Source organism: Mytilus galloprovincialis, chromosome 10, assembly GCF_965363235.1.
Source record: "Mytilus galloprovincialis chromosome 10, xbMytGall1.hap1.1, whole genome shotgun sequence".
In the NCBI taxonomy this organism is placed as follows: Eukaryota; Metazoa; Mollusca; class Bivalvia; order Mytilida; family Mytilidae; genus Mytilus; species Mytilus galloprovincialis.
In genome coordinates, this window is record NC_134847.1 from 79,438,630 (window position 1) to 79,463,956 (window position 25,327).

A 25,327-nucleotide genomic window follows, 5' to 3' on the forward strand; every position below is an offset into this window, starting at 1 on the left:
CCGGGAACTTAGGATTCTTACTCAAATAAAACTAGCTATCAAGATATAGCTTATAGTGCTGACAGTGACGATAACCCCCAAAATTCAATTCATCAATTTCATATAAGGGAAAACAGATTATTTCGAAATTTAAAAACGATTTTTTTTAAACTGGTGAATATATTTCTTGTTTAATATAAATCTCAAATTACTTACTATTAATTTGTAGTTATAATAAATTTTTCGATATACTTGAAATATTGAAGTATAAAGGAAATCTAGCACTTCAATGCATAAAATTTTCTGAACTTCCTTATTCCTGTTTGATGTTACTGCACAATATTGTTTGCCGTTTTATTTCAATAGCATGCTAGAATGGTTCATTGAATAGTATTGTTTAGACTTAATTAAAAATGCTAAAACATCTCGTTGGAATATATTTCTTTAGTGTAAGTATACGGTTTTACACTTAATATGTATATTACTTCTAACATGTATATTCTATGATGCTTTAAACAACCAAGTTCAATAAAAAAAAGTCGAATGGCTGATAAGAAAGTGACAATTTACGTTAAGCTGATGAAACCGTTTCATCTACCAGACCGAAAGCATTTTTCACAAAAGAGTCAAGAATGCTGGTTTCTAGATGAAGACAGAATCATGCAGACAACATATAGTATTTAATTTATTTATTTATTACATATAGCATTGTACATGTATTTATATATTAGTCAAATCGATGTAAAATAATTTTGCTAAATTATGGGCTTTCAGTTAAGGGTACTATTCAAGATTGGTACTATTGCATTTCTTCTTTTCAAGTATAAAAATTCTTACGCTAATTTCATGATCTAAGTCGTGAAATCATAATCATTGAAATTATTTAAGGAATGACTGTAATATTTGTTCTGTTTATGAAGAAATAACATCAACAATGTTGTGCACACTGAATAACCCACACAGCGGGTTATTCTTAAGTGTGCACCACAATGTTATTCATAATTTAATTTTAAATTCCATTTTAAACCGGAGTAAACCATAAAAAAACGTTGATGACGTTCATGGTCACATGACACAATTATGTCTATGAGCTGATAAACAAAACAACGTCAGCCAATCAGCGTTACATCAAATATAAAATTATTATAGAATAGTGAAAACTATCACATAGTACAACATAAAACATCAACAACAAAAATTTCAAAAGACGACTTCTACCGAAAAACAGATATACAAAGACAAACAACAAAGAACAACTGTGAAATAAATTTGTTATGTTTCTTGTTTAATATTATTGTAAATGTTGTTTTTGTTTTTAAGATTTCGATATCAGGTATAACAGCTGAAGCTCTAAAAAATGAATCCCTGGACAGAGGTGAGGTTTTAAATTATAACTTTTAATTTTATAATACAGTACTGTATTGTAAGGCAATGGTTATAGGTGTCCTATCAATTTCATACTCACAAGGTTTTGATGACCAATAATCATTTTGATGTACATGGACATAGACATAGACAGAATTAAAACGTATATGTGCTAAGATGTGTTTATCACTGACCTTTTATCCATGCTTCATTGTATTAAATGGATTTTTTTTTTTATCTATTTAATTGCGACTCTCAGACCTGATGTTATCAATAGATAAGTATTCCGTGCTTCGATAATGATTTACAACAAATATTTTTTTAAATTGTCCGGTTACACATTATTTAGAACTCAAGGTTTCACCTCCTTCAGACAAAGTCTTAGATTTAGTTCCTAGATAAGTATATCTCGATCTGTTTCTTAGAGAGCATTGGCTGTAAGTTTTTTGGCTTTAAGAGTTTCTTATGAATGTTTATCCAAAACATGTTTTCGGTCGCATGAAATTCATAAAGAATGGCTTTAAATTTTTACCAGCATTCGTCGATACCGCTGCTGGTTCACTAACAGTGTACGAAATTTATCACATACTTAATAATCAGTACAGACATGATTTTTTACAAAACTGTTTTAAATTGTCCGTACAAAACCTAGATGGATCTGGCTATTATGTAATCCCCTTTTTGTTATCTGGCTCTTCATCACTTTCAATACACTTTCAAATTTTCGACTTCGAGCGTTCCCAATGAAGGCCATAAATAATTCTGACAATGTCGTTATATTATCACCAGAACCCAGCATGAACACCTCAAGTAAAGCAATACAAAATTACTTGATTAATCTGAAAAAAGAAAGACAAATAGTGAGATGTATAATAAGTTGTTGACATCTCAATACAGTTATTAAAGACAAGCAAAGCATATATGTTACCATTATCAATGAGCAAAGTTTAGCATATCTTACTTCCCTACATATACCTTTCTAGTAGAGATGAGTCACAGTATAACATATCTTACTTCCCTACATATACCTTACCAGCAGATATGAGTTACAGTATAGCAGATCTACCTTCCCTACTTAATCGTAGAACTGAGGGTAACTGAGATGCATGTATTGCGTTTATAGTTTCTTCCTTATTCATGTCATCTGTATTCTTCTTGTTTTACTTTAATTTGTTATACATTGTATCATTGATTGGTTATTTCAAACGAATTGTTTTACCTGTTAAACACTCATAGGTAGTTTCAAATTATTTAGATTAATTAAGGTTCATGAAAAGGAGTTAAAAAATAAGGCCGTGTTTGACCCACAAAATCTACTATGAGGCTAGACATTTTGATGCATAGAATACCACATTTTCTTGTATCTATTGGTAGTTTCCTAGCTATAAATACACTTGCTAATGCATTTTAGATTAGCATCAAAAGAAATTAAAAAATATGGCACTGTTTCAAACAGAAAATATACAAAGAGTACCGACAATCTGATGCATCTAGGAAAATTTTAAGGTTCGTCATAACAATAGGACAAAAAATGTTGTGTTAACACATCAAACGCGTCTTCGAATACAGACTTACTTGTGCAGATGCAAAGCGTGGCATCAACTGGATATATAAAATTTAAGTGTATTTTGTGTTTCGGAAAGATAAAATCTCTTTTGAATTTTGATTAAGATGTATGGAGCAAAGCCTATACAATTATGTACTTGATAACGAATATTTGTTCCATGATCATTAGTTGCCCAACCAAAAACATGGGAGGGGTTTCTTAACTTACATCAGTTAAAAAAAATACTGCATGACCTAAAGATAAACCTAGCCTTTAACCCAAATTTACTTACTTTGATATGACTTCAGTGTTCATACATGTATTGTATAAGTAAAAGCAATTCTTCATTTGTTCATGTAAATATTATTTTAACAAATCAAAAGCGCAAATAGGTCGACAACAATTTCCAAAAAGTATAAGTATACTAAAAGGGAATTTTACTAGCATGGTTAAAGGATATAGATGTGTACTGTTTAGAAAGGGCGACCACTGTGACTTAATTAATATAGTTTAATTTTGTAGGTTTATTTTTCAATGTAACAACCACAGAACGAAAACTTAATATCATTAAGCTACACGTAAGAGTTTCTTCAACAAAGGGGGAAAAGTTCACAATGTTGAAATGGCTATATAAAACAGTAGAAAATTCAACAAGAACAGAACAAAAACCTGTGAGAGGAGATCATTATGTAGATGAATCAATCAAAGTGAAAGGTTTAGAGATAGGATTCTGTTACAATTTCCAGATTGATGTTCAAACACAAAACGGTAGATGGATTGGTCCAATTGACCAAAGGGCTTGCACAAGTAAGTTATGTTTTTTTTAAAAGAACTTGCATGGTTTTTTTTCTAGAATTTCAGATTCTTCGGCTTAACAAATTGAAATTGCTTCGATCAAGTAACATAAAATTTCATGTTAACTTGGTTTTTTAACAGTATAATGCAAAGGATATCTCTCTAACAATTGTACTCTAAGAGTACTTTTGCTTTTTTATGCTCCCAATTGTGTGGATAAGTGTTATTTTACTTCAGTTTCTCTCTCCATTCATCTATTAACACTTGATGATTTTAAGCATACTAGTAATTAATTATAAGCATATCAATTAATGGAAAAATTCTGAAATATTTGTACATCAGCACAAAAAATCCATGCACAGATAAAATCCAAAACAGTAAGGCTTCCATTTGTACAATTCCTGTCAGATTTTTATGAAACCTATATTTTAGGTTTGCATTAGCAATGTCTTTGAGAAGTTCGATAATCAGTACCAATCAATAATTTTAAAAGAGTTATACGCCTTGGAAAAAGAGAAATGCCATGACCCTTGAAAATATAAATTACTAATGTATCCAAAATTCAAGTACATTTGATCTGAGCAGCTACCCGAGGTTTCATTTCTCTACGATATTTATAAAAAAAAGAAAAGTATTTTATTTTGTTTTCTTGCCAGTTGTCACATGACATGTGTGTAACTCGGGGGACATTGGAACTCTTTTCTTTTATTTGTTCAGTTTTGCATACTTTGTTGGGTTTTTTTCAGAGTAATGTTTATACACATACTAATGATGTGCAGTACAGAAATTTTGTTAACTATTCATTAAATGAACAAACTAAATTCTGGTTCAATTTAGAATATATGGTTTATTGATTGTGTGCTCAACTCTTCTAGCTATTCACTTTTTTCTATATGATATGTTTTATATAATAGACATAAGAGTCTTCAGGTGTGAAAAAAAACTGAGACAATAAAATATTTGATATGAGAAATTTAACTTTGATTAGAATTCAATACTGGAGAGTTCTTCATCTTTCTTTTGGATTTCTTTTATTTTTGATGTCGTTTGGCTAATTTTGTATTAAGAATATAAGCAAGCATACATTTTATTTGCATCATTTTGAGTAACGTATAGGCATGGAACATACCAAAATCGAATTATCACCAAAAACATATCGGTGAATGATCATCAGTTATTGGTGTTTAATTTGAAATGGGTGTACTCATTCTTCAGATTACAGACACGATATTTTGTATTTTCCAAAGACAAGTCAAAGAAGGATAAAAAGAATACATCTTTCATTGAAAGTCATAGAGCCTTTCTATTTATTAAGTCTAAGAAGATTGTAGGAACAATGTTATTTTGAAACAATTGGAAGATCCAAACAATTTCCGTATGATAAACCTAAAATTTGGTTTTTTTTCCCGACACTGCATCAGTTTATGTACATTTCATAGAAAGTATATCTTCTATTCAAGACAACTTATAAAACTGTTAAGACCAGGTAAACCTTGTGTTAATAACACATAGTTGCGAGGGTGATAGAGCATAATGGCACCCTTTGAAAACAATTGTCAAGTAGAACGAATCCTAGAATGACAAGGTCTTTCGGAGGGTACTAATCTGCTCTTTCACCCTCTCGGCTATGTGTTATTTAATCTATTATACTAAATGCCAGAAGAATTTCATCTACTCACACCTATTCACTATATGAACTTTAAAAGAATATCAATAGTATTATTATGCTTCAAAATAAAGTTGGACCTGCCTATAAATCCTATAGATATATTTACTTTTTCTCAAAATTCGATTAAATTCAAATGAGAATAATTAAATATTTTTTTGACACATGTCAAAATCATTGCTGCATTTTTTTTCAGAGCCAAGATCACCTGGTTCAGGAACACGTATTGGGAATACTACGATAACTTCCATACCCCTGTTGATTGAACATCCTTATGATGGATATTTTGATAGTTTTAGAATTGATTACGAAAACAACGCTAACAAGTTCTCCATGACAGTGAGCAGGGCTGTTGGTGTTAATCAAACAAAGACAGAAATTACAGGACTGGTACCACAGAGTTGTTATACGATTGATGTTTATGCTGTTTCCTTCTCAGAATCAAGTCATAATTCTCGTTCTTTTACCAATGTGTGTACTCAGACACCGTGTAAGTATTGACATGTTTAGCAATCAGAAGTAGTTTAGAAAAGGCGTAGAACCATCTTTTTATGAATTAATTTCACGCAAAGCAATTTATCATTACAAAAAAATAATTGCATGACAGCTTCGTATGTTCTCTTTGAGTTTACTAACATTATCATAGTGTATTAATGTACACACATAACCAAACTATAAATGTCTTATGAGGAATGATTTTTGTAGTTTTGTCTTAAAATGGTGTCCAACATCAATGCTTCACCTTTGATAACTTTGATATTATAAATCAATTGTAAAATTGTAATGTTAAATTCTGAATCATGCAAAAACGTTAAGGGCATTGTTATTGACTGGATGGAACACTTTAATTTAGCAGTTAATTTATTTTTTATGAAAATCGGTAAAAAGATGAGACTACAATAAATCCTAACTAAACTTGTATTTTTTCTTATTAAAGTGGATCCCAACTACTACACAGTCATATATGGTGAATCATCATTTACAATCTTCTGGGTCAACTTCAGTGATAAATACCATGTAAATGTTTCCTGTAACTCATGGACAAAGATGGTTTCTTCGAACAAGCCATCGTTATCTGTGAATAGAACTGTTCCTGGAGACTGTTGTGTGTTAAATGTAAAGAATTTGAATGACACCGTATCTCGGCAGTACTCTGTTCATTTGAACGAAACTTGTAAGTCCTATGATATTTAGCATGACGAATTGTTTTCCTCGTGACTTAAAAGTCAATCATAAACAGATAAAAGTTCAACAAAGGGAACATTTTGTTAACTTTATGAACTCATAATTCATTTTTTTTATTATAGCTTGAACTTTTAAAGCCGTGCGAGATAAAGGTACCGTGTGTTCCCTATGTCTCTTCAATTGTATATGCTTTCAGTCCATGTTTGCTGAACATGTTAACAGTTTTGGTTAGAACCCAGCCGGAACCCGATTTAGGGTACAGGATTAACACGCTCTGTGAAGACCCATTGGTAGCCTTGGGCTGTTTTCTACCCCAGATCTATGGCCGATTGGTGTCTCTTTGACCCTTTACTGTTTTCAATCTCAATTTTATAAAATTAGGAAAATCTGGACTAATAATATATGTTTGATGTGTAAATTTGCAATACATGTCATTACAGAATATAATATAAAGAACACAACGACACAGATTGGCAGTGTATGATAAAAAGACACATATTTCATAAGTTCATTTTTTATGTTTACTTACACATTTCCTAAATGTACTTTTTGAACTTACAGTACCAGAGTACCCTGTAGTAATCAGTAATGTTACAACAAGAACCCATTTAGACCTGACATGGAGAGAGCCAATCAGAAGTAATGGTTGGATTCATCGTTACACTGTACACCTGTTTGATAGTGAAGATACTACCATAGAACATTATATTGTTGTCTGTATACAACCTAAACCAAAATGCAGCAGAAATGACTCTTATTGGGTACTTACTTTTTGATAGTTAAAAACAAAGAAGATGTTGTATAATTGTCATTGCGACAGCTCTGCACTAGATACCAGATGATTTAAAGGTTAACAACTATAGATCTCCGTTCAGCTTTCAGCAATGATAAAAACCCATACCGCATAGTAAATTTTAAAAAGCCCTGATATAACAAATTAAAAATTCAAACTAGAAAACTAATGGCCTGATTTATTTACAAAAGATGATATACAGCAACTAAAGACAGCAACCGATCACACAAAATATGGTAGGACTAAACATTTTTACTAGGGACAACTCTCTTCTAACATAGGCAGTGTTGAACCAAAAAAAGCATAAGAACAAATGCTTTGTCATGTGATTAGGGACTTTCCGATTTGATTTTCCTCTGAGTTCAGTATTTTTGTGATTTTTTTTATCCTTTTGAAGTTTGGTTGTACCTGTAGAAAACTGATTTAAAACGGGATAGCACATTCTCATTTTTACGTAGATGTTGTTTATCGTGCCCGGAAATTTAGAAACGATGCTGGTTATTTTATCAATCCTTTAAATAAACTTATTCTGAGTTGTTACCAATTCAACACTGTAATTAGAACAGACAATAACAATCAAAACCAAGGAGTAAACAAGGACTAGCAAAACCAAAAGGTCTAAATGTGAAGCAAATTTATCTGTGTCGGTAGTATCTTTAATTTCAAGTTTACTTGGATATATTAAATGTAAGTGATCACTGAATCTATTATTATTAAGAGACAGTACATCATCAATATACCGAAAGGTGAAATAAAAAGATTGGGCTAATTTCTTTTCTCCTTTCTGTACAAACCCTTGGATAAATTCTGCTTCATAGGAATACAAAACTAAAACAAATCTGCAAGTAGAGGAGCGCAATTAGTACCCAGCATTTAATATTGTCTGTACTGGTATTAATATTGATGTTGTTATCAGTAAATAAAAAGCTATCTAAGTTTTATTGATATATACATATACACATTCGTGGATCTACAATCTGTCGATACCGGTATCTTGGCATTGCACAAGTTCATATTTTCTCTTACTGTTTATGACGTCTCAACACTTAACACATTGGATGCTGGATGTGTACTGATTGATAATTCAGTCTTAGATGCATGATTTTTTCATCAGTTGTTAGTGGCTATGAACTAGCTGTCAGTATCCGACCACGTCCACTCTGTGTTTTTGTTTGATTTATTTCTATTTGTATCCATCTGATGAACTTTTTCAACTGATTTTTATAGTTCGTTTTTATATTGTACTATTACAAACTTTTAAGGATAAGGGGAGGGTAGGGATCTCACAAATGTCTTTAACCCCTCCACATCCAATATATATATATATATATATATATATAAGTACGTCTGAGTCAGTGACAACCCTACAACAGATGTATCCATCGGATCGCCATCAATGATGGTGATACATGGCTGTGTACATAATGTATATACAACTCGTCTAAACATCAACCCAACAATGTTAGATCTGTAAATTTGCTTTCGCAAATTTTTGGTTCTTCCCTCGCCGGGATTCGAACCCATGCTACTGTGATATCGTGACACCAAATCGCCTGCACTGCAGCCGTCCCGCTAGACCACACGACCACCTGGGCTCTCAAAAAAAGAGCTTTCGGTGGGTATGTGTTACCTTTCCACGTCAGTTTTAATCTAGCGGCGTACTACAGTACATGATATATAAGGCATGAAGATGTTATTGTTACAGATCAGCTAAATTATCTATAGTAAAGGATCCTACAAATTAATGTAAGATACAGTCACAGAAAATAATTATATTCATAAGTACGTCTGAGTCAGTGACAACCCTACAACAGATGTATCCATCGGATCGCCATCAATGAAAGCTCTTTTTTTGAGAGCCCAGGTGGTCGTGTGGTCTAGCGGGACGGCTGCAGTGCAGGCGATTTGGTGTCACGATATCACAGTAGCATGGGTTCGAATCCCGGCGAGGGAAGAACCAAAAATTTGCGAAAGCAAATTTACAGATCTAACATTGTTGGGTTGATGTTTAGACGAGTTGCATATACATTATGTACACAGCCATGTATCACCATCATTGATGGCGATCCGATGGATACATCTGTTGTAGGGTTGTCACCACTGACTCAGACGTACTTATGAATATAATTATTTTCTGTGACTGTATCTTACATTAATTTGTAGGATCCTTTACTATAGATAATTTAGCTGATCTGTAACAATAACATCTTCATGCCTTATATATCATGTACTGTAGTACGCCGCTAGATTAAAACTGACGTGGAAAGGTAACACATGCCCACCGAAAGCTCTTTTTTTGAGAGCCCAGGTGGTCGTGTGGTCTAGCGGGACGGCTGCAGTGCAGGCGATTTGGTGTCACGATATCACAGTAGCATGGGTTCGAATCCCGGCGAGGGAAGAACCAAAAATTTGCGAAAGCAAATTTACAGATCTAACATTGTTGGGTTGATGTTTAGACGAGTTGTATATACATTATGTACACAGCCATGTATCACCATCATTGATGGCGATCCGATGGATACATCTGTTGTAGGGTTGTCACTGACTCAGACGTACTTATGAATATAATTATTTTCTGTGACTGTATCTTACATTAATTTGTAGGATCCTTTACTATAGATAATTTAGCTGATCTGTAACAATAACATCTTCATGCCTTATATATCATGTACTGTAGTACGCCGCTAGATTAAAACTGACGTGGAAAGGTAACACATGCCCACCGAAAGCTCTTTTTTTGAGAGCCCAGGTGGTCGTGTGGTCTAACGGGACGGCTGCAGTGCAGGCGATTTGGTGTCACGATATCACAGTAGCATGGGTTCGAATCCCGGCGAGGGAAGAACCAAAAATTTGCGAAAGCAAATTTACAGATCTAACATTGTTGGGTTGATGTTTAGACGAGTTGTATATACATTATGTACACAGCCATGTATCACCATCATTGATGGCGATCCGATGGATACATCTGTTGTAGGGTTGTCACTGACTCAGACGTACTTATGAATATAATTATTTTCTGTGACTGTATCTTACATTAATTTGTAGGATCCTTTACTATAGATAATTTAGCTGATCTGTAACAATAACATCTTCATGCCTTATATATCATGTACTGTAGTACGCCGCTAGATTAAAACTGACGTGGAAAGGTAACACATGCCCACCGAAAGCTCTTTTTTTGAGAGCCCAGGTGGTCGTGTGGTCTAGCGGGACGGCTGCAGTGCAGGCGATTTGGTGTCACGATATCACAGTAGCATGGGTTCGAATCCCGCCGAGGGAAGAACCAAAAATTTGCGAAAGCAAATTTACAGATCTCACATTGTTGGGTTGATGTTTAGACGAGTTGTATATATATATATATATATACAACTCGTTGATGTTTAGACGAGTTGTATATATATATATATATATATATACAACTCGTCTAAACATCAACCCAACAAGTTGTATATATATATATATATATATATATATATATATATATATATATATATATATGAGTCTGAAAGATTGTGTAACAATACCGATAAATAGATGGAAAACAAAACACTATAAAGTGTTGAATATCATTGCACAAAGATGGAAAAACTGAACAGATGATATAAATTATACAATAATTGCAAATATTTCGGCTCAACAAATGGCCTTCTTCGGTGACAAAAGTTTTAACAATAATGAGATATAATGTATAAGGTGTAAACATAGATCACTAATAATACAGGTAAGTTTTGGTCGATTGATTTTAATCCAAAATCCTGAATATAATAATATTAACACTAGACTGTAAATTTAATTATTTCTTCCTATTGATTCCATCTGGATGGAGGACACCCAGTGTTTTTATCCAAAACCTCTCCCGATTTTCTCTTTGCCTATTTTGCCATGTACAATCCTGTTCGATCACAAGTATCTTCATGTGATCAAAATCTTTCAGGTTGTGATCTGGTAACCTGAAATGTTGGCTGACAGGAATGTACGGTTTTTTTGTGAGGTCACTCCTGTGGCCATTGAGGCGTTTGTGAAATGGCTGCATAGATTCACCAACATATTGGAGACCACATCTAGGACACTCAAGAACGTAAATCACGTTTGAGCTTTTGCAGTTGACATTGCAAAAGATCTTGTATGTCTTTTCTGTGGTCTTACTGTGAAATGTTGATGAATGCTGCAATTGGTTGCAACATTTGCAGCGCTTGTCCCCACACGGCTGACAATTACCTACAGTATGGTTAGGTTTGGAAAGGTCAGCACGGACAAGTATATTTCTCAGGCTGTTAGGTTGTTTGAAGGCAATCATGAGAGGCTCAGGAAAGATTTTGGATAACTTCGAATGTTTCTCGATTGCTGTCCAATGATCACGAATGGTCTTGAAACTATTTCTCAGGCATGGATGGTAGGTGAGCACACATGGGATTCTTTTACTTTTCTGTTTATCTTTGTAAGTTAGCAGACTGCTTCTGGGGATGGATTCCGCTTTTCGAAAACTATTTTTGATGTTTTTGTGTTTATATCCCCTTCTTTTTAAATGTCCTTTAAGCTGCCCCAGACGTTGTTTTGCAGTGTCTTCAGAGGAGCAGATTCGCCTTATTCTGAGAGCTTGGCTGTATGGAATGCTCTTCGTGCAGTGTGGAGGATAGCAACTTTCAGGCGACAAGTATTGATGAGTATCTGTAGGTTTAGAGTATCTGTAGGTTTAGAGTATATATCTGTGTTTATTATACATTATTATATATATATATATTCCTGCCCCAAGTCAGGAGCATGTGATTCAGCGGTTGTCGTTTGTTGATGTGTAACATACTGTTTTTCGTTCATATTTTTTGTTTTGGTATGTAAATTAGGCTGTTAGTTTTCTCGTCTGAATTTTTTTTTACATTTGTCATTTCGGGGCATTGTATAGCTGACTTTGCGGTACGGGCTTTGCCTATTGTTGAAGGTCTATAGTTGTTAATTTCTGTGCCATTTGTTCTCTTGTGGAGAGTTGCCTAATTGGCAATCATTCTATATCTTATATAATACATATTACAGACATGAGAGTACTCTAAGTAATGAAAGTTAGTTCAAATCTTACAACAACTTATAAAATAATCTTGTACAATTATAGATGACTTTAACCTTAGTATCTTATATTTATTATACAAGTATATTTAGTAATATACGTGGGATACCAATTTTTGTGGATTTCGTAGGTAAGATGAACCACAAAATTAAGTGTTCAACGAATAACACATTTTCTATAGACTTGTACAATTCAACAAAACCACGAAATTATGTATCCAAAAACATGTATGTTTTCCTTAATTCACGAAGATTTGTATCTACGAAAATAAATGAATCCACAGTATTTGATTTGTCCCTTATACCTTTGTGTATTTGTAAGCACCTCACGTAAGTACAGTCCATGTCGAAAATATCTTAGAGTCTCATCTCATATTAATGTATTTGACAAAACGTATTGAATTGTAAATTCTAGATACTATCATTTATTCTGCGAAAAATGTTCAATGAATAAATTATGAAAATTATGAAAATCAAAACAAAATATATAAAGAAATAAATCATTTTAATGTTTTTCAGAAGTATCAGTGCTCTAGTTTTAGCCTGGCCAATAATAGAAATGGCAACATCTACTACAACAACTCACATTTTTATTTATCAATTAGAGGATTAAAACCCGGGATGTTATATCGCTACAGTGTAACAGCTATGAATAAAGCTGGTTTAAACACTACAGACAGAATACCAGTCATCACACAGGAAGATAGTAAGATATTTTCAAATTTATGATAAACTAAACAATAGATTTTTAATAAATTGAGAATGGAAATGGGGAATGTGTCAAAGAGACAACAACCCGACCATACAATAGACAACAGCAGAAGGTCACCAACAGGTCTTCAATGCAGCGAGAAATTCCCGCACCCGGAGGCGTCCTTCAGCTGGCCCCTAAACAAATATATACTAGTTCAGTGATAATGAACGCCATACTAAACTCCAAATTGTACACAAGAAACTAACAAAGGCCTTACGTCTATCCCTTCATGTGAATATTGTTATTAAGCATAACTTCGCCTACAGTTTGAATCCTTGGAAGTTTCAACTTTGCTGTCTGTTTGTACATATATTGAAGGTGTGCATGTGTTCAGAGTTTTGATTTTTATTATTTTTTGCTCATTTGGGATATAGTTAAACTTTGTCATCTTTAGAGTATATACATGCATAAGTGGTGCGATGTGTTTTCGAAAAATTCCCCCTGCAGTTTGAATGATAGGAAGTTTTCACTTTGCTGGCTGTTTTTACATATATTGAAGGTGTGCATGTGGTCAGGGTTGTGATTTGTTATCAATATTTGCTCTTTTGGGAGATAGTCGAACTTTTAGTGTTTACTTGTATAAGAGGTCCTCCCACAGTGAACCATAAACATATGTGCTTCCATGCTCAAAATTATGTATTTTAAGATAAAACTTTGCATCTGCGGGAGGCATCATTTGTGTTCCCAGACACAATGATATCTCAAAGAAAGTCTCACTTTGTTATAATACAGTAACCTCATGGTGGAGTACGAGGGCATCACTTTGTCTAGTTATGTTTTCTCTCTCCCAATCAATTTCTTTTATGTTTCTTGAAGCCATTTGATTATCCCACTTGATATCCTATGTTGCATTTATGTTCCATCTTCATCCTACATCTTCTTTCCTTTCCTTTGTCTGGAAGCACTTTCTGTTGTCCCCCTTGAGGTGATAAGTTTAGGAATAGATGACCTTTCCAGGCCACACGAAATATTACCGTTTCCTCGCGTTTGTTACTAACTTGACAATACCATATATCCATCTAAACATCACATTGCAACACCATATACTGTAAGGCAGCTACACAATCAAAATGAAATAATCCGCAACCAAAGAAACTTTGTCAATGAAAAGATTCGTGCAAGAAAAGTTTATAGGACAAATGAAAATCTATAAAATTAGAGGTTCTCTTTATAGACATAGTCGGAGCGATAGCACCTATTGTAGAACTATGTGCAGCTCTTTCCCTGCGACGTAATCTTCCTGATGTTGATTGTACATCATAAATAGATTGACTCAACATCTGAACTTGCATATTATTTACATAAGTGTTTTTAATAATGGTTGAATTTGACTTTGCTTTATTGATAGATTAATGTGAATTGATGAACTAAAGTAATACTACATCTACTGCATTCAAATTTCAAACAATATACTAGAATAAAAAGGTTGCGTTAGTTAAATAAGTCACTGAAATTTTTTGGTTTCGGTTTCGGTTTCGGTATCGGTTTATGGTGAACATATCTAATACAGACAAATCAGAGACTATATTTATGGCGAATTTGCTCAGACATTTTGTACGTGTAAAAACAGCTTGTTCACAAATTCACAAGTGAACATTGGTCATTGCCGTCGACTGATAGACGATAAATATGTATTTGAATGTAAGATACACAGTGAGAATCATTTGTTTACAATTGTGCAGTTGTAAGGTATTTTTAATACTCTGATAATGGGTTACGGAAGTCGAATATTTTTATTTTTGTATCTGCCTAAGACATAAACGATATTGACTGGTGAGAAATAGTCCATATTGTTGTTATATCGCCACTGTGTTTTTATATCCCAACTGTATTCATTGATGCTGGACCAAGTGCAAAAAAGAATAAATATCAATTTAAACAGTTGTTGTTGGTTAAAGTCAGAAAGATAAAGCTTGAGTTATAAAAATATCAGAAGTAAAATTTTCAATTGTATTTTCCTCGCAAGGCTCCGCTTTCACCAGAAATGTGGAGGTAGAAAATTACGTAAGGTGTGTTTGATGTTCGTGTAGTTGTAGTTGTCATTGACGTAGCCCGTTGTATAACTGTCTGTAAGGTTTTTTTTTCTTTTATTTGTTTTTCAATAGTCAGGATTTTACACACCCCATTACACTACCACCTGACAATGGTATCAAGGGGTAAATACAGAATATATAAGAAAAAAATATAGCAATATACAAAAAGAATCTCTGACTAATTAATTTTTAACAATAAAAATATTTTAGGTTACATATAAATTGTATTTGATTTATCTCTCCTCTCTCTCTCTCTGACTTACTCACATACAACACTAATACTTTCACTCATCTGTTTTGCTACAATATGTATCATGACTTACTTTTTAATACAATTTTTTTAAAGAAATAAATTTGATCATAATTTATAAATTATTTCTTTTCTCTAAACTAAACATAGATAATATGAAAACAAAACTTAGTTAAATATTACATGTTACATTAATATTCTTTGCAATATGATTTTCAAGAAATTGGTATTTCTTTATTTTATTCTTTAACTCGATCATATTTGGTTTTGTTTCATTTAATTTACATTTGTATATATAATTCTTTGTTATTATGATCAGCAGATTCAATAATAAACTTTCATGTTTGCAACCAAGAAACACATTCTCTTTGTTGAGATCAAAATTTACAAAAAAAAGTTTCACAATATTGGAAAAAGACTGCCACAATTGAAAAGTTATTGGGCATTCAAAAAACAGGTGTTCAATGGTTTCTTCTCCAAGTTTACAAAAAGTACATAACTTGGTATCTTTTAATTTGATTTTGTACAAAAAGGTATTAGTTGCTATAATTCTATGCAAAAATTTATATTAAAAGGTTCTTAAATAAGCATCTCTACAAGACTTTTTTGTTATCATGAAATACTCTGACCATTCTGTAGTATCAATAACTAACAGCTCCGCCCATTTCAAAAATTTAATTGTTGGTAGTTGAATAACTTCATCTATTTAAAAGTTTTTATATACAAATTTGGCTTTCACATTACACCTGATTTTTTTTAAGAAAGTATCACCAGTGTTAGACTTATCTAAATCTTGATTTAGACAGTTATCTTTAAGGCATTTTTTCATAGTGTTAGGGATTTTTGATATCAAACCATAATATTTAATAAAATTGTTGGTTTGTACTTTTTCTTGAAATTGCTCAAATTTATAAAAAATCATATTTTCACGATTAATAAGGTCACTTACTGACTGCACACACCCCTTTTCCCATTGAATGTAATATGGGAAATCATCCAAAGAAGAAAAGTTCAAAATATCTAAGGATAAAATGTCATTGACAGAAATCTCAGCAATAGGTTTTGCAGCGGAAAAGCATAGTAAAACATCCTTCCAGAAATAATTTTTACATCTTTTAGCAATCTCAATCAGCTTTTCTTTCTGAAGATTTAAAACCCTTTCACCCCCATACTGCATAAGGTCTGCCAGTAACAACTGCTGCCAGCCACCGCTAGGGTTTGCCAGCAGTCTTTTTATCCAACTAATTTTCAATTAGATATTAAATGAATGAAGATGTACCATATTAAGTCCACCTTGTGAAATATTACCAACAAGTGTGTTTCGCTTAATTCTGTCTGGTTTTCCATTCCATATGAAATCATAAAATAATGAAGTGAGCTCTGTTAACCTGGAGTGTGATAGGTTTGGTAATGCAGTCAATAAATGGACCAACTTTGAAAGAGCAAGTGATTTAATTACTGTAATTTTTCCTAATAATGTAAGTTTTCGATGTTGCCAGCTCTTCAGAATTTCAGAGACCTCTTTAATTTTCTTAGCAAAATTAATTTCTGTGATACAGCTTAAATCTAAAGAAAATTCAATCCCCAAAAGTTTAAAATTTGAATGTGACCAATGAAGTTTTAAGTCGGGACATAAAATAAGATCAGAATATTTTTTACTTCCAACCCATAGTGCTTTTGTCTTTGAAGCATTTATTTTCAAACCTGAAATTTTATAAAAAGATTCAAAACATGAAAGTGTTTCCCTCAACGATATTTCCCTTCCATCTAACATAAGGAATGTGTCATCTGCGTACATGCTTAAAAGTGATTCATCATCATTGATAGTAATTCCCCTTATGTCAGGATTACCTTTTAATTTCAAAGATAATAATTCAACCCCAATTATAAATAAATAGGGAGAAAGAGGATCTCCTTGTCTGCAACCTCTTTCTAAATGAAAAAACTTAGACATGTGTCCATTATTTATAACACAACTTGATGCCCCTGAGTATAAAGTTTCAAACCATCTACATAAAGAAGGCCCAAAATTAAAGCTTTTCAAAGTATTTTTTTAAAAGTAACCATTCCAAGGAATCAAATGCCTTTTCAAAATCAACAAGTAATAAAAGACCTGTCTTATTATTTTCCTCAAGATAATGCATCAAATCATATAAAAGGCGTGTGTTCTCACCCATAAATCTGTCTTTAATGAAACCTTTTTGTGTGTCACTTATGATAAATGATAAAACGGGTTTAAGTCTATTAGCTATAACAGCAGAAGCTATTTTCATATCAGTATTCAAAAGACTAATAGGACGCCAGTTACTAATATACTGTCTGTCTTTTCCCTCTTTAGGTATGCAAGTTATTATACTTTGATACTGAAAATCAGAAAATTTACCCCCCGCATATCCAAAGTGAAGAGATCGAAAGACAAAAGGGCAAATATCTCTCCAAAAAAAATTATAAAAATCTACAGAATACCCATCAGAACCAGGACTTTTACCATTTGTCATAAATTTTAAAGATTCAGCACATTCTTTTAAAGGTAAATATCCTTCACAAAGATCACTTTGTTTTTCTGTAAGCTTAATGTTATGATTAAAAAATGATGTATCATTGTAATCTAATTTTTTGCTTGAGTACAAATTTTTATAAAAATTTTGTTGTTCCATCAGAATTTTTGATTGCTCTGAAATATGCTGCCCTTTATCATCAATAAGTTCTGTTATGGTTTTCTTAATAAAATTTTTCTTTTCTAATTTACAAAAATAATTTGTACACTTTTCACCATTCTCATGCCAGTTAGCTCGGGATCTAAGCAGCAAGCCTTCAACTTTCTTTTGTCTACAATTTTCTAGTTCAAGTTTTTTTTCAAATAAAGATTTTTGAACCTCATCATTTGGAGAATGATTCATAATACTTTCAAAATATAAAATATCATTTTCAAGTTTGAGAGTGACATTTTTTTTCCTCTCTGGATTTATTAATGCTGTAATTTATTGACAAGGATCTAATCTTCATTTTTAATATTTCAAAAAATGTTTGATCATTACATGACAACTCAACAGAAAGAAGATTTTCCATATCACCTGACAGATGGTATTCCAAAATAGTATCCTTAATACATGATTTAACCATTTTTATATAATCTGCATCTCTAAGTAACTGAGAGTTAAATTTCCAATAACTTTTGCCCCGTTTCTCTTAACAAGCTGAGAAGGTGAAAAGAATTGCCGAATGGTCTGTTCTATAACCAGGAATGATAATGGTATTCTTCATAAGTGAAAAAAGGTCTTCTGAAATTAAAAAATAATCAAGGCGACTTTGTTTTATTGGTGAGGACTGACGCCAGGTATATTTCCTATCTTCTGGATAGCATGTACGCCAAGGATCAAGTAGTTCAAAAATATCAATGATTTCATCAATTTTTTTACGGGAGTTAGGGTTTCTATTATGTTTGATATTATATGTATCCATAAATTTATCTAATACATCATTCCAGTCACCACATAGTAAAACACTGGTGTTTTTAAAGATTAAAATATTCTGCATTATTGTGTCAAAGAATGAAGGTTTATCTGTATTATAACCATACAAACATGCAAAACTTAATCTTTGTGAAAAAATTGTTATATCTAAAATAATGTAACGACCATTATCATCAATAATAGAATTATGCACAACAAAATCCAGACCCTTTTTAAACATAACAGAGACACCTGCACTTTTACTGTCTTTATGACTGAAAAAGCACTTATTTCCCCATTCATCCTCCCAGTATTTTTCAATGTCTTTATTGCTATGAGTTTCCTGAAAACACACTATGGAAGCATTTTTACTCCTAGCCCAATCAAAAACATCTGCCCTCTTTTTGGAGTTTGAAAAAAGACCCCTCACATTCATTGATAATATCGTTACATTATTATCCATGATTATATCTGAAGTGATGATTTATAAAACATATAAGCAAGTTCATAAGTACAAATATACAATTGTAACAAATAAGACATACACAAACATACACACATACAAACATAAGATGTCGCATATTATTTTCTTCATTCAACATTGAATGTATAAACTAATTTACAGTATGGCATTATATAGTTATGAATAAATCTAGCAAAGGAATAGATGTTTTAAGGGGAGATAAGATTATATTAATTTCATAATAAATGTTAGAGTTATTTCCCCTATACTCTATAGTGACAGTATAATTTATGTTAATAAAAGAAATAATAAAAAAATCTCTTATACTATTTACTATATCTACAGGATTTTGTAATTTGGAATTGACATGAGACACTTCAGTATTTATCTTTCACATTTATATCTATCTATTTATACTGATAAAAACTGTACATTTTCCAAAAAAATATTAACAGGTGTAACAGACTAATATGATAACTAATTAATTTCCATCTTTTAATTTCTTTTTCATTTCTTCTTCTACATCACGGTGGGTATGGTTGTCCTGCGAGAGAACGTACTGTGCTGGTGATTTGGTCCTGACGGGTGCTGGTGGGTCCTGATTCTGTGCTGGTGGGTTTGTTTACATTGTATCAGAACGGCAATAAAACGACTGTTTTGTTGCTTAATTTTTCTCTGATGCGTCATAAGTACCATCCAAAGTATATTACAACAATATAAAATTGCAAAAGTCGTGCAAGTTCGTTAAACGGATTTGTCCTGACGATGTGCTGGTGATAAGAAAAACGGTCCTGGTTCTGTGCTCCTATGTCCTGGTTCTGTGCCTTTATATTTTAGTTAAAAGTGGCAAATATTCAAGATCATTGATGCTGTACTGTTATTGATCAATATTTTATATTTTCGTGTATGGTTTATCACCCCCTCCTGTGGCCTGTCAATTACGAAAATGTGCAAACTGCAATAGTATCAAAACAGCACAGACAATGAATGATAGAGATATAATTTTGTACATATACATGTATCAAGGGGAAACTTCTTGCAAAGCATTATTATTTATAGTTCATTATTGTATTTAGTAGAAAAAGAGAATTTGGTGAAAATAAAATCACTATTTTTGTAGAAAATTCACAAACCTTTGTACAGAGATTTTTGTTATGTTTAGCATGGGATCAACACAAGGGTACATTATCCTTAAAAATCTATTTAAAAGTATTTGAAACTAACGTTTTTTTTTGTTAATTGTGCCTTCAATTTTAAAAATTAAAATATCTCGTAACTTCATACTACCAATTGAGTATAAAACAAGTATATAAGTTTAAAAAAGAAATTCTTAGATTAAACACCTAGATTTAACTTTAAAAAGTCATAACAGTTTAAAACAATACAAATCTACACACACAAACAACTGGCTTAATTTCAACTGATTTTCAACCCGAATCGCTATAAGATCATATGTAAGCTCAACTGTGTCGAGGGATCGTGTGAGGTACATTTATTGTCTTGGCGTTCGTATTACAATGACCAAATGTTACCAAATGATTTTTCAAGAGTGAATCTAGGAAAAACAATATTCATCAACAAACCAGACCACTGTCTGTTTAAATGTATTCGAGTTTTTAGTTACAGCCGATTCCATTGAGTATGTAGCCAAAGGTTATATCTTTGGTTAGCTTGCTTGTTAGCTAAACCGTGAAGTCATTGTTAGGTAAGGTCTATACCCTCCTTTCGAATTAGCCTGGTCCTACAGACAGAAAGATGTGTCATTTGTCGGACTAGTCTACTCTTAAAGTAGGGTAGTTTACATAACCTAACAATGACTTTTCTGTTCAGCAAGCAAGATAACCAAAGACATTCCCTTTGTCTACACACTCATTGAAATCGGCTTTAATATTGCAAATGTTCAAGCAATTAGGGCAAAACTTACCGAGTAAAAAAAATCAAAATGTCTATCTACCTTGCACATTTCAGAAAATTCAGATCAGATAACGAAACTGGGTCCAGCAACACTTATAAGCAATTTAAGATTTTAACCCTCACAGTTTCCATTCACCACAAATATTCTCGTTACAACGAATCAAATACCAGTTGCAGCCTTTTGTTTATCTATCAATATATGTATACGGATAAAGTTATGAAAGGCAACAGGGTCACCAGGGTGAGGAGTCCATGTCATCTGAAATAAATGCTAAGCATAGATCTAGAAAGCGGCAGATAATCATGACATTAAAAAAACTCTCTTCTTTTCGACTTTTTTCGAACAAATTGACACATAAAATGAATTATATAGTATTTTGGAATTTTTAACTTGTGTTCAATTCATTGGTTACACCTTTTACTAGGATAACAGTCCTGTCAAGTATGAGCTGGCTAAAATATTTCAGAAAAGAAGATGGAAATGTGAAAGTTTCCGTGCGTCAGGTGCAACAGCATACGTACAGATAACTTGTCTCGTCAGGGTGGAAGCTAAAAAGTCCACGAAAATTTGATTTAAAACCTTTATTCGTTCCAACAAAGATATTGAGATTTTGTTGAGGATTTAACCATCTACGACAACAAAATTTCTTTTTTTTTTTAGAATTTACAGCTCTTCTATAAATATATGCAAAGCAAACCATTGATTAAATTGCTTGCTATGATTGTTTGGATGTTTGTAAACGACAGGTAAGTAGTCTGTTTACTATATACTACAATTTGTTTGGCAAATAAACATAATCTGATGTACAGTAGTTGTCGTTTGTTTATGTAATATATAAGTGTTTCTCGTTTCTCGTTTTGTTTATATAGATTAGACCGTTGGTTTTCCCGTTTGAATAGTTTTACACTAGTAATTTTGGGGCCCTTTATAGCTTGTTGTTCGGTGTGAGCTAAGGCTCCGTGTTGAAGGCCGTACTTTAACCTATAATGGTTTACTTTTTAAATTGTTATTTGTATGGAGAGTTGTCTCATTGGCACTCACACCACATCTTCCTATATCTATTAACTTCAATTCCTGTCAGTTTTTATTTGTCCAATCAAATCCCAGTATGTATTGAAACTCCGCCTACCTATTGTTTGAAAACATCCAAGCAAACATAGCAAGCAAGCCAATCAAAGTTTTTTTGTGCATGCTTTTATAGAAGAGCTGTAAGTACTGCTTCATCAAACATTAAAATGTGAACTTAAGTTTTGAGACTTTTTTAATCTACACGATTGGGATTTTTGTATATGAGAACATGGTTTATCTATTAGTTGAAAATGCGGCTTTGAACTAGCTTTCAGTACCTGCAAGCATTCGTTATTCAATAATGTGTGTCTTTGTGTTATTATTTTATGTAATAAATTGTTGTGTTGTTACACCACTGTAACAATGAAGGAGGAAATGAGGAGGGTTGGTTGGGTGGAAGTGGGGAGGGTATGCGGAGCGCTAACAAACATGTCTATGCGGCATGGCCTTGATCATTGTTGAAGCATCAATGTAAGGGGCATTTAAAATATCTTAATAAAACTATTCTTATTTTAGATACTATATATTGTTATCTGATATTGGACGAAAGATGTTGCCCTTTTATGTAATTATTTAATACAAGTTACGATCATTTCAAAACACATATTAAACAGACAAATGGATGCACAAGAGCTAAAATAGGAGTCATAGATCCTATTGACAACAATTATCTGCCCAATTTTATTGATTTCGTAACATTTGTTTCAAATATGACCAACCTCTTATCCAAAATCACCAGCACCGTATCAGGACCCACCAGCACAATGACAGGACCCACCAGCACAGTATCAGGACATGAATAAATTGAGAAAATGCTAAATTTTAATAAATTGCAATGTTTTTTCACAAAATAGTTTTGTCGCGTGGATTGCGGTATAGAAAGCGGACTCTATGAGCATTTTTGTTTTATTTTTTCAGTTCGAGATTTTCTGAAAATGAGCATTTCTGTGTTACGCTTACTGAAAAAGTTTAGAGGGTCAACTTTTTAATGGTTTACATATGAACCCATAAGAAACAAAATTGAAAAATCTCAACCGTTTTCTTCCATTTTTTATGAGTGAAAACGTCAAAAATCATTATTTTCGTCTTTGTTTACATTTTTTCATTGATCACCAGCACCCGTCAGGACCAAATCACCAGCACAGTACGTTCTCTCGCAGGACAACCATACCCACCGTGTACATTGTCAAAGAACAAATTCAGTGTTTTTAAGTCTTGCCATTAGTCCAAGATTGCGTTGTGATATGTCATCATGCAATTTCACTTCATTTTTCAGGGATCTTTTTTGTCGCATTATCCGTATTTTAGTTTCAGTATTCTTTACCTTAACTATGACAGGCTTCTGATAACCATCTTTCCCAGGTATTCTGTGGATGGCTAGAACATCACTGGGCTCAATATCTACTTTATAGTCACTCTTTAAAGTATATTTTATCGTATGTTTTTCTATGTTGTGATGTTATGCTATTGTTTCAGAAAAAGGGAGAAGGTTTGGATCCATTAAAACGTTTAATCCCGCTGCAAATGTTTGCACCTGTCCTAAGTCAGGAATCTGATGTACAGTAGTTGTCGTTTGTTTATGTAATATATACGTGTTTCTCGTTTCTCGTTTTGTTTATATAGATTAGACCGTTGGTTTTCCCGTTTGAATGGTTTTATACTAGTAATTTTGGGGCCCTTTATAGCTTGTTGTTCGGTGTGAGCCAAGGCTCCGTGTTGAAGGCCGTACTTTAACCTATAATGGTTTACTTTTTTAAATTGTTATTTGGATGGAGAGTTGTCTCATTGGCACTCACACCACATCTGCCTTTATCTATTTTCTCAAATTCTCACCCCTTTTTTCAGGAAAGTTTAGCATTCTTATATTATGTTTTCGACTGTATTGTTCATTATAATTGGCTAACTTCAATGCATCAATAGATCTGTTATTATTGTCACCAACCTTTTCCACTAACTTTTCAATAACTCTATCTTTTGCCCTGAGTCTTTCCCTCAGATCCTCATTCTCAATCATCAATGTATCTAACTTATCATCAAGTTTTCCAGTTGCCTCCCTTATTTTACACTCAAACTTACTGGTGATCTTCTCTTCAAAATGATCTAATAATTTCTGGACAATGTTACTAACTGTCTGTAAGTTTCCTACAGTATAAAGTTTCTGTAGACACATTTGCACATTTGAGTCCGCAGCGGAGGGGACATTGATGTTACCTTTGTCCGTCTGTATGAACATCTCAAACAAGTTTCCGTTCTCTAACTTTAATTTGCCTTCACCAAATGATATAACACTTATAAATAATTCTATATTACCACAAAACACAGATCATTTCAAAACACAGATCATCACAAAACACAGATCATCTTAAAATTTGGGTGGCTTCTCTTTTATCATGTGTTGTCTATTGTTGATATACTATGTTCGCGGTTGTTCTGCACTTGGCATGTTGTGTTGACTATTACATTATTTTTTGGTGTATTTTTTTCTGTGATGAATGTACTTGTGTGTGTTTGTGCTATATTTTTGTCGCGTAGTGTTGTGATTTCAGCGATATTGTCATAAAGCGGGAGGTGTGGCAAGCCATTTAAGTAGGTTCAACTGACCATTTTTTCTTAAAATATCCAGCACCAAAACAGGAATATGACAATTATAAATGTGTTTCCCTCGGTTTTAGTTTGTAACCCGGATTTGTTTTCTCTAAATCAATTTATGACTTTTGAACATCGGTATACTACTCGCCGACTTGTTTCTTTATTATTATGAGGCTGACTTCATGCAGGAACTTCTTAGGAAGAAAGATAAGAAGTTAGCAATATCCTTTAACTCTACTTTCCGCTATATAGATGATGTTCTTTCACTAAACAATTCAAAATTTGGTGACTATGTGGAACGCATCTATCCAATCGAACTAGAGATAAAGGATACTACAGATACAGTTAAGTCGGCTTCATATCTTGACTTACATCTAGAAATTGACAATGAGGGTCGGTTGAAAACAAAACTTTAC

General features: G+C 32.8%; 1 protein-coding gene across 1 annotated transcript in view; it reads left to right on the top strand.

Annotated features, from left to right (window-relative positions):
• The first annotated feature begins 294 nt into the window (after positions 1-294).
• LOC143048503 (uncharacterized) overlaps positions 295-25,327 on the top strand; it is a 28,373-nt gene continuing 3,340 nt past the window's right edge. The window contains exons 1-7 of the mRNA XM_076222192.1: positions 295-428; positions 1,300-1,354; positions 3,413-3,697; positions 5,548-5,841; positions 6,289-6,525; positions 7,098-7,297; positions 12,907-13,093. Coding sequence (XP_076078307.1) covers positions 393-428; positions 1,300-1,354; positions 3,413-3,697; positions 5,548-5,841; positions 6,289-6,525; positions 7,098-7,297; positions 12,907-13,093 — 1,294 coding nt within the window. The 5' untranslated portion in view covers positions 295-392. The remainder of the gene's footprint in view (positions 429-1,299; positions 1,355-3,412; positions 3,698-5,547; positions 5,842-6,288; positions 6,526-7,097; positions 7,298-12,906; positions 13,094-25,327) is intronic.